The sequence below is a fragment of the Labrus bergylta genome, chromosome 2 (genome assembly GCF_963930695.1).
Source record: "Labrus bergylta chromosome 2, fLabBer1.1, whole genome shotgun sequence".
Taxonomy (NCBI): domain Eukaryota; kingdom Metazoa; phylum Chordata; class Actinopteri; order Labriformes; family Labridae; genus Labrus; species Labrus bergylta.
Genome location: NC_089196.1, coordinates 25,201,070 through 25,214,397, shown reverse-complemented (window position 1 = coordinate 25,214,397; position 13,328 = coordinate 25,201,070). Strand labels below are relative to the sequence as shown.

The 13,328-nt window shown below is 39.8% G+C and overlaps 1 protein-coding gene across 1 annotated transcript in view; it reads left to right on the top strand.

The window, feature by feature from the left end:
- Positions 1–13,328, top strand: part of ipo11 (importin 11) — a 135,698-nt gene that overhangs the window by 61,185 nt on the left and 61,185 nt on the right. Inside the window, exons 17-21 of the mRNA XM_020646465.3 lie at positions 5,729–5,762; positions 5,958–5,998; positions 6,084–6,200; positions 9,058–9,171; positions 10,606–10,721. Coding sequence (XP_020502121.1) covers positions 5,729–5,762; positions 5,958–5,998; positions 6,084–6,200; positions 9,058–9,171; positions 10,606–10,721 — 422 coding nt within the window. The remainder of the gene's footprint in view (positions 1–5,728; positions 5,763–5,957; positions 5,999–6,083; positions 6,201–9,057; positions 9,172–10,605; positions 10,722–13,328) is intronic.

Below are 13,328 nucleotides of genomic sequence, written 5' to 3'. Positions count from 1 at the left end.
CATCAGCTACATTTTCTGATGTTTGCTCACAGATTCGGAGTGAGGGCTAAAAATATTCCTGATGGCAAATGCAACTCTTGTATTGTCAGGCCATTTGTATTCTCTGCGGGAGTTGTAAGGTTTTCTAGAATTTGCTGTTAAGCCAGCTTTGACGACATCAAGCAGTGACAGTTAAATCAACAGTCTTTTCCTTTTTTTTCCCCCCAGTCTCCTCGACTGCAGGAAGGCTTTTTGGCATCAGACTCAGATACCCATATTATCTCATTTCTATCATGTCAAACATGATGATTTGTTGTCTGTGTTACTTGACGATCAGTATTTAAATTTCAGAAAAAGGGCTGTGTCATCCCTACTTCCCAACGGGTTTAAATACTACAACACCCAGAATGCACTGGGCTCATTAACCCTACCAAGACCACTCACAGGCTGTTCACTATTGGATAGCTTGACCACCGCTTTCGGTTGGTGATTATAAATGTAAATATAAAAGGTCTTTGTATGTTCACTTGTTAGAAAACAAAAAGCACAACACAGAAGTGCGTGTTTATGTTGAATTTAAACAGTGAAATTTGCTGCAGCTTAACAACTCCACTTCAGTTTTTATCGGTGCACAATTACCGCAGAGGCACCACCAGCTCACCCCAACTCAAGCTGGCTCTTCTTGCCCTCTCTCCTCTCCTGGTGTTGCTTCACCCTGCGCTGCAGCGACCTCTTGCTTCTCTGCTCATAATTCCTTCGCGCTTTATTATGGCTCTTATAAGTACTCCCTAATGTTGCTTTCTGCAAATGTTCTTCCAACGTGGGTTCTCACCAGTTGATCTCGGATGTGATATTTTGATTCTGGCGCCGCTCCTCTCTTCAGAGGACTCTGTTGGCAGGCGGCGAAAAAATATGGAAGTACATGTTGTAATTTTGAGTTTTGCTGGTGAACGAGCAGGGAGCTTTCCTTGCTGTTAACACTGAGGGAAGGGAAACATTGTTTATTAACAGATAATATCTGTCTGATACGCAGCTGGTTGAGAATTGCCAAATATACCCTCTAAATAATAAGATCCTGGTCAGTACATAAAAAACATTATGATGTCATTCATTCCTTTTTCTCTTGTGAATAAGGACATAATTAGAAGACACTCTATTTCCAGTAGTTGAGATGATAAGGCAGCTGTTGCTACTTTTATAAGCATCATTTTAGTTTGTCTTTCGTTCTAATGACATAAATTCCACGTTTATTGTAGAGCCCGACCGATTAATTGCCCAGCCAATAATATTGGCCGATATTAGCAGATCAAGTAACTATTGGTACCTGCTAATTTTATTGCAGATATGCGCCAATATTACTCGATTTATACCCCAGTCAAATAGCATTTAATTTGAGTATTGTTGAATTACACATGCCCAACATGCACAGTAACTTTACAGTTCAGTGACCATCTTGTCTTCATTATACATCTTTTCCATAATAACTGAATTTGATAGATCGTCCATATCTATCTATCTTTACAGATCTAAGAAAGATATTGGCCGATATATCAAATTTTTTCTCATCCTAACATGGAAATCGGCATCAGCCCCAAAAATCTCGTATCGGTCCTGCCCTACTTTCTGTGCCTAAGAGGCCTCAAAAGAAGCCTTTGACCCATTCCACGGCTTATTGAGCTAATTTGGTCAATGTCAAATATATCTAACGGCCTCTCAATGACTTTAATAATCCCATCAGTTCATCATTTTCTCTTCATTAAGTGTTGCTTTTTACTGAGCAGTCGTAATGTTCAATCTTTCCTTTGGATCGTTATTTTTTTAGATTCATAGATGAGCTGTGTAATTTCCACTCATTAAACTTTGAATCCCTTTAAAGACAGTTTGAGTCTGAATAATGATGTCAAATAAATGTGAATCATTGTCAGGCGTTAACGTTTGTGTGCATGCTTGTGTGTGTGGGTGGGTGGGGGTGGGGGGTGGGGGTTATGAGGCCCAGCTGAGTATTTCATCAAGCAATCTATTATCTTCTACACTTTGCTGTAGAATTGAAATGCAGTTTCTCTCATTAGGCTGTTTGAATTGCCAACAAGGCCTGTGCTGATGGCAGCTGATGGGCCTCATTCATCAACACACTCCTTTTGTTGCTTGTTAATGTATGCAGCATTACCAAAAACATTATTCCGTATTTTATGATCCTGCAGGCACGGGGGACTCATTTTTTACTCTAAATTCAGCTAAATATCAAATTGAACTTCAAGCTATTTTGTACCTTGGATGTACATTTCACAAAGGTCACACTTTCACTTTCATCTTCTTCTCTTTCGGAATAGAGGACCATTTAGCCGGTGGAAATCTATTTGATGGATTTACAATGAATGACACAGTACTTTCATGTCATTCTGAATGAACATGTAATTATCTTTAACGCCGTCCTTCCTCCACTGAAGATGAAAGTGGGTCCATAACTTGATGACACTGCATTAGCAAACCCGATGTCCAGTATGAAAGAGTTACATGAATGCACATCATTCTGTACGGATTATGCAAACAAGCTCATCCAATTTAATGTGTCATATGTTTTTAATAGCTTGGTTTTTATGCTGTATTCCCTGTCCCTGTCATTTTTACTGCTGCACTTCTAATAACTGAGCGAGGGAGAAGGAAATCACTGTTAAATATGAATGACACGCTTCTTTGGCAGAAATATGTAAAATGATGGTCATAAGTATATTTACAAGTTTCAGATGATCGCAGCAGTCTTAGATTCTGTTTGCATTTGAGAGCTTTATCAACTCAGACTGTTCAGAAGTACCAGTACTTAGAATATAAAAGTCATCATGCAGTATAAAGCTTAGCATTTACCACTTTTTTAATATATATGTTGAAACGTGTTCCAGACATACAGTGTAGTTAAGATGCAGTCAACAGTCTTTTTCTCTTTTCTTCTTAAACATTCAGACGCCCAATATCACTTCGACCTGTAAACAACCCTCCCAGTTCAACCCCTAGACCAGTGGTTCTCAACTGGTAGGTCGGGACCCAAAAGTGGGTCGCTGAGCCTTTTTTAGTGGGTGAGGATTCTGTCTCTGAAAACAAAACGTGTCAAAAAGACTCTGAAGCGCTTTTTAAACTTGTTTGTTTTATTCAGTTTCTTGCCTCTGTCACATGTTTTGTATCGTCTAAGGTCCAAACTGCACAATCATCTGACTGGTTGAAATATATCAGACATTTGGGTCATGATTTCTCATGGAGGAGTTGGTGGTGGGTCCTTATGCTAGACGAGTTGAGAACCGCTGCTCTAGACCTCCTGGTTCCCAAAACAATGAGAATTAAAAGCTCAAAAATAGAAAACACAAAATACTGAGACGTGACATGACAACGAAACAAATGAAAACAAATAAAAAAATAGAAAGAATGAGCGTGGTGATGAGCATACAGCACAGTAAGACAAACAATATCAACTGTGAGAGAGACGATGCCACACTCCCACACATCGCTAGACCGGAGCCACAAGAGGACAGCTGCTCACATGCAGGCAGATGAAGATCCCACGCAGAAGACGGGTTAGAGCCCGTGAACCTAGAGCTGGGTATCCGTGTACCCGGTTTCTAGGGGGCTGACTGCATATCAGGCAGACCGGTACTGAGGGAAGAGGATCAGTGTTAGAAGGCCGAGGCTGTAACGTTATAAACACACCTCTCCAGGTGGGAGTTTTTCAAAATAATTAAGCAATGGCCTCCAGTGAGTATAGACTGTTTAACTCTGCTGTTTTCATCTTCTGCAGGACTGACAGGTCTCATTTATGGACCCATTTTTTTTAAAAAAAGGAGAAAATCTCTTGTGTATTTAAATCACTTCTTTCAATATAAAAAATGTAGCAGTTATTAAAGTGTGATACTGAGCTTGTGCTTTGGTTTGACGGGCAAAAAAATAGACATGGTGCAAAATAAGAAGCTGTTAGAAAAACACTGACTAACCTTTGAAGTGAATTGATTGGCTTTAAATTATAAACATAAACACACAAAGCAGAGAAACTCCCACCACCACCATCAATGGAAATGATTTGTGTGCTTTAAGACTCAGAAATATTTATATAAAAAATAAATATAAAGTAAGTAACACATTTTCATGCACCACACGCATGCTGTCTTTGAAAATACCGTGATGAGAATACTGGGTTCACTGTATGTGAAAATATGGATATAGAAGAAGGAGGATTATAATAATTGATTTTTGCAGACAGCGTTCACACCAGAATGTTTGTTGTTGTGACTCACAAGTCGGCTGGAATAAAAATGAAATCAGCTTTTGTTAATAACCAAATTAAAGGTCAAACATACTTCATGTGATCACTGCTGTTTAGGGCAATAAAACATCACCTACCTTCAGTCAGTGAACTTGAAGATAAAGCTGAATCACCTTTTCTTGTGTCCCGAGTCTTGATGCAAGCTGCAATAAAACTTTAAATTCCCCTCTAAAGAACCAGAAAATAGCTTATAGTCGCCGTCTAAAGAAATAAAGAGAGAGAAAAAGAGCATTACAAAGAGCTTTTTTTTTTTTTACTTGATAGGGTTGATAAGTTTTGTCTGCACCATTGCACACAACACTCACTCACCACCACCCTCACACTCGCTCTTCCATCCATCGAGACTTGTGCATTTTGTACTTTAAAATGTGCTGTGAAATAGTTGAGTGCAAGAACCGGCTGTAATTGAGTTCTCAGTCCCCAACGTTTCTCTTCACTCGTTTACCTTCTTTAATCTCCTTTCTTCCATCTGATCACACTCTCCCTGGTGGGCAGTTCCACCTCCATCACTCTGACACTGTGAGATTACACTGTTCGAGTCTTTGAGAGCGGACGGGCTGCATTCATTTATAACCATAAAGAACCTGTATTTAACTAACTTATAGTGGAGGCACACTCATTGTGTTCAGTCAGTCAATAAATCCCACTTTATTTATACCTGGAAGATCACTGAGAAGCAGCCCTCATTAATAAGGATATTGAGTCAAGTAAAAAGCAATTAACAGAGTGTTACAGGAACAGGAAGACAGGGAAAAGGGGAATTAATTACATACAATTGACGCGCAGTTTGAGACAATTAAAAATAATTAAAAACATGTGTAAGAAAAAAAAAATTTTTTAAAACATGTGTTTATCTGTACATCTGTAAGATCTGTAAAATGTCCAAAAGGTAAAATTACAGGATTTAGAGAGATACATGTTTTTCCAGAAATAAGGCCCATAATAATAATAATAATAATAAAAAAAGCAGTCTTTCAAAAGCTGTGGTCTTTCCAAGACTACCATTAAATAGAAATGTAAACATGTTTTGTTTGGATGTTTTTCTGTATTTGCAGACATATATATATATATATAAATATATATATATAAATATAAGTTCTTTTTTGGGCCTATTTGCCTTTTTTTTTTTAGATAGGTTGTGTTGGGAGGAAAGATGGGGGAATGACATTCAGCAAAGGGCAGAGGTCGGATTCAAACCCACGGCTGCTGCGACGAGGAAGACAGCCTCTGAACATGGGGCGCGCAACATAACTGCTGGACTATCAGCGCTCCCAAAATATAAATTTTCTAATGTTGATAATCTCTTCTGATCTAGCAGTTCTATTTAATGTATTTAATTCAGTAACGCAGCTCTGACACTCCAAATGCACCAGTAAAATCGTTAAAAATGTGATGCCTAGTGTTCTAAAAGTTTCCTGTATACTTTTCTTTTGTCCCTTCTAGGTGCGGATTGAGACAGCTACGACCCTGAAGCTCAATATCCTACATGTGGTTTCATATCATACATATAGTCATACATCGATCATGCTGTTCTTGTACCAAGCAATGTAGCTCTTCACTGCAGCCAATCCTACACAGGCATTATGATTAGTTTACTTACGCCAAGGCAATTGCATAATGAATTGTTGTGTGCTAATGGACTGATTGCAAACCATCCTTAACCTGTGACCACCTGTTGATGACTTTGAGTTCCGGACAGAGCAGTTTCTCCCAGTGAGTATAACTAATGTGATAATAATGACTCTATCCATTAATAAGTGATTTTTTTCTATTCCTAATTGCTCTCCTTTCTCTTTAGTATCTGGAGTCCATCTTCGGGCTGCTCTTCCAGTTGTTGCAGCAGGTGACGCAGTGCGACACTAAAATGCAGGTGCTCCATGTCATCTCCTGTGTCATCGAGAGAGTAAACATCCAGGTGAGATACGAGATAGGGTGGGGGAAAAACTGAATGTAGATCACTTTATATATACTGCTATCGAATCTCCTGGGTCCTAACGTAACGCTGTATCTCAAGTCGAGTCACGTTTAAATCAAATCACTGGTGCACAAACATACATCCATTGGCACTTTTTTTTAATAAAATTGAACTGCCAGCCAACAAGCACATCAGCATTGTGAATCAAATTACACCAAAACGCAGCACCTTCGACTGTCTACGGGTTGAAAAAACTGTCGTCTCGAGCTGCTGCCGCTGATGAAATCCAGATTGGAATCTGCATGAGGGGAAAATTTAGAAACTTGAATAAATATATTTTGGAGGAGACCTTTTTGTGTTTGTTTTTCCTAGCAATATAAAATAGATATGCCGGTTGAAAATGTATTGTCGTCTCATCTTTCAACCAAATAGAATAAAGAAACCGATAGGGGTGTCATTATAGACTTAATGAGTCTTAACCATGGTGTCGGTATCCCCATCCCTAAACTTAACCAGTATCAGTTTACTCTGTACAGTACGATTGAGTCCAACTGGAATGTCTTTGTAGGAGCCCATGTGTGATACATCTTTGGGAGATATTGTCCTGCCATTTCAATAATTGTACTAAACTAGAATCACCTCTTCTTGGGCTCTGCAGGGGAAATGTGAAGTTTTCAAAACATTTTTACACAGATACAAAACATGTGTCACCCTGTACTAGCCCCAGAACACTTAAAATAAAACACCCTAAAGATTGCTAGAAATGCATGTTTTCACAGTTCACACCCTTGGACACAAAAGCAGAGACTCTCAGTCCAAGACTCTTAGTAAATCACACGGCCCGAGGCTGCCCTTGTTCTGATGTCTGCTCTCATTTACCACAATGATAAAAGTCTCCCTCTGCCTCTACAGCTCTTTTGTCGCCATATGGATTTAATTTTTTTTCTGAGCATCCAAGAAGTCGTTCTAATCCACTTAACTGTCAACCCTTTCAAAATTGACCTTCTTCTCGACCCCATAGGCTCTTTACAGATCTGTTTTAAGCACTTTCTTTTAAACGATCCCGTGACTTAAATCTGTCACAGAAAAGGCTTTCATCCTCACAATCTGTCATTCTGGTTAAGTCCTTCCTCTTTCACTCACCCTGGCTAAACTTTTATAGTCAGTGGAAGTCCTATTAATATTCTTACCCATCACACAAGGGATTTTTGAACCCACAAAGAGTGGCAGCAGCTGAGAGAACTCCTCAATGAGGCCCTGAGTGCAGCTTGAGTTGAAACGAACGTGATGACAGATGATGAGATTTAACTCGTTTTTCTGCTTGCGCTCTCTCAAATGTCACTCGAGGCTGGTTTGTGGATCTGTATTTCACTCCTATTTTTCTCGTCAAGGCTTTTTATCTTGTTCCTTTTGCACCTTACCATCTCCTTGATAAAGATGTAATCGTGCAAAAAATCCCAGCGTGGGGTCTGCAGCCTAGCCACACAGCCTCTATAGGGAAAACATGGTGGAGCACAAGACGGCACAAGAAAACTTTGAGAAAGCCGTTATTCAATGCCATTTTTGGATGTTTTAGAGTTGTTTGGCTGCACAACAACTGCACCTGAATTACAAAGTGTGCCATCACAGTTTTCAATTTCACACAGGGATGGAAGTGATTGCATCCAATTGATATCAAAACAAATGAATTTAGTCTTAATGTGTTCCTAACGACTATTTTCCTGCTAAACAGAAATTTAATTTCAGTCCAATCAGCTCGTCTAAAAGCTGAACGCTTTCCAAAATCATATTCCTTGTAGCGTTTTAAATTTATATCTGAAACAGTTCATCATATTCTTCAAACTACAAGCAACACTTTGAGACATCCTGCAGGTAAACAATGTCAAATTGGCTTGTGTGTGGCTAATGTTAGCATGGCTAGCACCACCAGCTTTCGGTCACTGTGCCCAATGTTGGTAACGCATCGCTGTCATCGAGTTGTTTTTTTTGCCAGTTTAACGAGATGACAGCCGACCACTGTGCTGTTTTTACATCTGGGCAGTAGACAGGGAAGAGCAGGACCACTAACCAGAGCTACAGCCCCATCTAGTGGCCGGTGGCTGTTTTACAGCTTGGACACAACATTTAACCTGAAAATGCTGCTCAACGTCAATTAAAATATTATCATATCGTTAAGCCAACTTGTAATTCTGATGCCGACCAATGTAGGGGATGACGTGTAAGCGTTCAAGTATCCCACAAACATAGTTAAAAAGGTCAATTTAAGAAGTTAAGATAACGTTTAATTTGAGAATAGTCAATAATTCAACCCCATGTTATGACTGTATAATAGATCATTTTAAGAGGCATGAAGCTTGTTTTTTTAATTTATTGTATAGTTTCCTTATCTTCACTGTTTTTACAACTCTAAGAGAATAATCAGAAACTCTGAGTAGATCGTCGTGGCAACTGCAGTCAGTTCAGGTTGTAAGAGTTAGTCAGCAACTTAATCATCAATTGACAGTGTTGATCAGTATGATATAACAGGCGGATGTTTGAGGCTATTATATCTTCAAAATTACAATCTGAAGAATAAGAACATCATTACGCGAGCTGACAAAGGAGCTGAGCTCGTGTCTGTTGCTTCTGTAGCTGCAAGCCAGCTACCATCACTCCCGTCATGTGTCAGCCAAATGGACTTCCTTTAGCACCCTTATGGATTGTAGAGTTGACACCTGAATGGGTAACCTTGGTGGAATTTTGATTTTCACTGTCTCACACGGAAAGAATGTGTCTGTATTTTTAATCACCTGTCCGACTATTTCTTTCAAAGGTATCTCACTGAAAGGTGAATCACAATGTTCTTATCCTGCTTTAGATCCGTCCGTATGTCGGCTGTCTGGTTCAGTACCTGCCGCTGCTCTGGAAGCAGTCTGAAGAACACAACATGCTTCGCTGTGCCATACTCACTACACTCATCCACCTGGTACAGGTAAGGAGCAGCACTAAAGTGTAATCTTTGTGTCAGAACAGTTTAAATGCATTTATTTTGCTTGTCTTTTTTCCAACAGGTAAAAATACATCATGTTGATCAGGGTTTTTAATAACTCCTCACATTCATAAATGTATCAAGCTGTAGTGATGTAGTAGTGAGGAGAAGATGTGTGGTCATGGCCACACCAACACCTGTACAATATGTGGTTTAGATAATCAATCATTATTTGTATAGTGCCAGTTCATAACAAGTGTGATCTCTAGATGCTTTACAAAAAAAGCATATGGGACAATATGCAGGCAGGATTTCTACTTTGTAATCCTCGTGTTCCTGGAGTCCGATGATGGAGGCTGTGTGTCGGGCGGTGGTTGAGGGACGACACAGTCCGATGGTGGAGGCTGGGCGTCAGGGAAGTCGGGTGGTAGTAGTGCCAGATCACCTGACTGAAGGTTGGGGGAGCTCCGTCTACTTTAGATCCTGGCTTCTGTTGCCGGGACAAGGCCTCCTAGGCTTCTGGGCTTCATGAAATATTCAAATGTTGAATCGCAATTAACTTAAGTTAACACCAGTTGCTTGGACAGAAATGAAATTTAAATTAGTGGTTGTAAGAAAAAGGCAGATTAATCTTTTTAAAGTTTTTTCTAATCATCTGAGAAGGACGCTTCCTTCGACTAGACTTCACAACAGCCCCGTTGACCAGCTTGATCCAAGGCGTCTGTCTGTCGGATAGAAATGTGTCGTCTGAATAAAACTCCACAGAGCAAATCTGGCTGGCTCTCATTTGTTTTGCTCTGTTTTTTTTTATCGCCAATGATCACAGAAAACAAGCCCATTAACAAACTGTTAAGAGTGAGTAAGGTTAGATTTAACGTATGGTTCTTTTAGTGAGATAGCTCCTTACATTTAAAGTTTTGTTTGCCCATAATTGTGATCAGAACTGCTGGGACTTGCTGTGCTTAGGTTTTACAGATGGAGTCACTCTGCAAAGGCCTATTTCCCTTATCTGATTGATGTAAATAGGCCGACTCTGTTTTGAAAACAGCCATAAAATGAAACTCCCTTAACACCTCTTACACCTTCAGGCGTGTCATTTGTAGTGGAACATTGGCCCTTTGAGTACAAGAGGCCAATATTTATGACACCTTCTCTATATTAAAAGCTGTCACCCACCACTGATCTCGTCCCCCATTTTAACATCGTGATTTAAACGTCGCCGTCCGTTTTTGCGAGTATGGGGACAGATGATTAAGAGCAGTGGTGTATTGAACTTTTTCTGCAAGTCTAGCAATCTCCTCTCCGCTCGTATGGTCTGAGATAAACACCCATTCAACTAAAGCACGTTAACAACAGGTTTTTTTTTCAAGCTCCCTCCGTCTGCATTTTGTTTTCCCTAATTTGGCGACACCTCTCTGTATCTGTGTGTTCTCACAGGGCCTGGGGGCAGAGAGTAAGAACCTGTACCCTTTCCTTCTTCCTGTCATCCAGCTGAGTACTGATGTATCCCAGCCGCCGCACGTGTATTTGCTGGAGGATGGATTGGAGCTTTGGTAAGCACACACACAATGTTTCACGTCGTCATGCATACACACAACATACTGATTTTTTATTTAAAAAAAACTCTGAGGTAGACGTTTGTGGAGCACTTACTAATCTCATTTCCTGTCTTGCATTTCAGATCACTCACATACTATAACTACAGCTTTCTTTATCCTCCCGTCTTCTAGCCTTTTCTCTGTTGTTGATTGTGTTTTTTATAAAGTAACATTAGTAGTCAGCCGTATATACCGACTAACACTGAGCCCTTATTTTGGAAGCAAATGCAAACACTTAGCAGTTAAGTGGAGGAGAATGGACGCAGTGTGACACACCGCCGCTATGTGGCCAGTGATGCTAATTATAATTTATCTCTCTCAAAGTTTCCTTTTATGTTGTTGTTTTGACACATGCCATTTCTAAAGCTAATTTCCCAAGCATCTGTTGTGAAACCCTCACTCGCTACACTCACTTTATCAAACGCATTACATCGGCAAAAGGTTTGATTTGAGGAGAATTTGCTGGGTAACCTTTTGTGCCTCTCCCATCATCTCTTTGCTTATTGACTCTAATCTCCATCGCTGTGTTTTTTTTTTTCCTGGCCTGAGAGAGCTGTGGTTTCAGCAGGCCCTGTGTGTGTGTGTGTGTGTGTGTGTTTGTGCTTGTAGAGCAAAACAACAGTCTCATGTCTCCGTCCTTTCTCTTCCTCTTGTCTGATAAATAGCCGTGCCCTAAATGTTTGCTTCTTTACAAAGTGAATTACTCTTTCTCTTGCTGTTTATCTTCTTTTTATCAGCTCTCTTCCTCTCTCCATATCCATCTCCGTCCGTCTTGTTTATTTCTAGAAGGTCAGGAGTGTGCATCAAATTACTCTCGAATGTCGCATCTCCTTGAGTTTTTTCGCCAACCTATGTCTGGGTTATTTTTATTCAACAAGCCCTGAATGAAGCATCAAAGATTTTTCTAGGCTACAGACATACACTTAAACATATTTTATGAAACACATTACTTTGACACTACACTGTCATTTGTGCAGAAATCCTAGACTGTAGAAAAAAAGATTAGAATCGACATGTGATTCTAATCACAATGGTGACTTCACACCATTGTTTGTGGAATGTAGCTTTTGGAATGAATTCCCTCGCCGTCTTGGTCTTTTGGCTCATGAAGTGGGCATATTGACTAGAGGGTGGAGCTGGAAGTAACAAGTGGATGAAAAATGCTCAGTTTACAGAGGTATACATTTAAGGAATAGCATTTTTCACATTTTGTCATCTACTTTGACCACGTTGAACCCCCTCACCCCCTTTTTTTCTTTTAATACAGTTTATGCCCAAAGCTAATTTCATTAGCTGGCTTATTATTATGAAACCAAAGAGTTTCCGAGTGTTTTCCTGCTGGGCTAAAAAAGCTAACACAGCTCGATGAACATAGCACTTCTTATACAATTGCCATAATCAAACTTTTTTTGGTTCCAAGCTGTAAAGATGTTTTATTCTCCTGGAAATAGAAGCAATTTAAAGCTCCTGTGACGAACTGGTTGAGAATATATGCATTAGGAATAATAAACAATGGCAGCTAACCTAAAACACACCCATCAGCAGTGGTTTCAGACCTTAAAATAAACTATATATATAAATAGTGTATCTTTCTTCTAATGGTCTTGTTTGCTTTTCTTGGTCATATAGTCACATAAATATCAATTCTATTCTGTTGACAACCTGCTTAAAACTCCTCACAGGAGGGGCGCTGGTGGCGCAGTGGTTAGTGCGCGCGCCCCATGTGTGGAGGCTGTAGTCTTCCAAGCGGGTAGTCTTTTCTGCCTGGCAGAGGTCAGAACCCATCTATAGGTATTCTGTCCATTCTGCCCAGTGTTGTTCAATGGTCTGTGCTTCAGTCCTTAGATAATGAATCAGTCTCTCTATGTAATACATTTCTTCTACTTTGTCCAACAATGTGCTGAGAGAGCTTTGAGAATCACTTTTCAACCTGTTTTCTTTTGATGGCCTTTTAACAAGCAAGTGTCAGGACATTGACGGGGTGGAAGTCCTTCTTTAGAGCTATGTCACTGAGAATCAGGCCCAGGTACACAATCACTAAAGGGGGTGTGGGAGTCTTCTCACTTTTGAGCCAGCCTCAAATGGTGATTCAAAGAACTGTAGGCTTTGGCACTTTTTGGCTTCCTTTTTTTAAGTCCCAGAGTTTGCTTTTTTCAGAGATGGGGAGAAAAGTCTGGTGAATTCAAGTCTGGTCATTAACTTATTTGAACTTTTTTCCCCATTAGTCAGTCAATGTCTGGCATATTTTTTAATTTGCAATGAACATCTGAGCTATTCTGTATTTTGTTTGTTATGTATGTTTAAAAATGTAGATATTTGTCGCCAGTTTACTTTAAGATAAATGAATCCATATTCAGATTTATACCACAGCTAATCTTACAGGATACTCTTTGCTCTGAGAAAACCACTCACACTTGTTTTCCCCTTCCACCTCCTCCTTCCTGTTTGTTTTTTACTCCCACTTCCCCATGTATTATTTTTCTACCTTTGCATTACTCGTGCTCTTTTCTTCTTCCTGTCTGTTATTTCTTTCCAACCCATTTTTCTTTTGCCTCCTCTAAT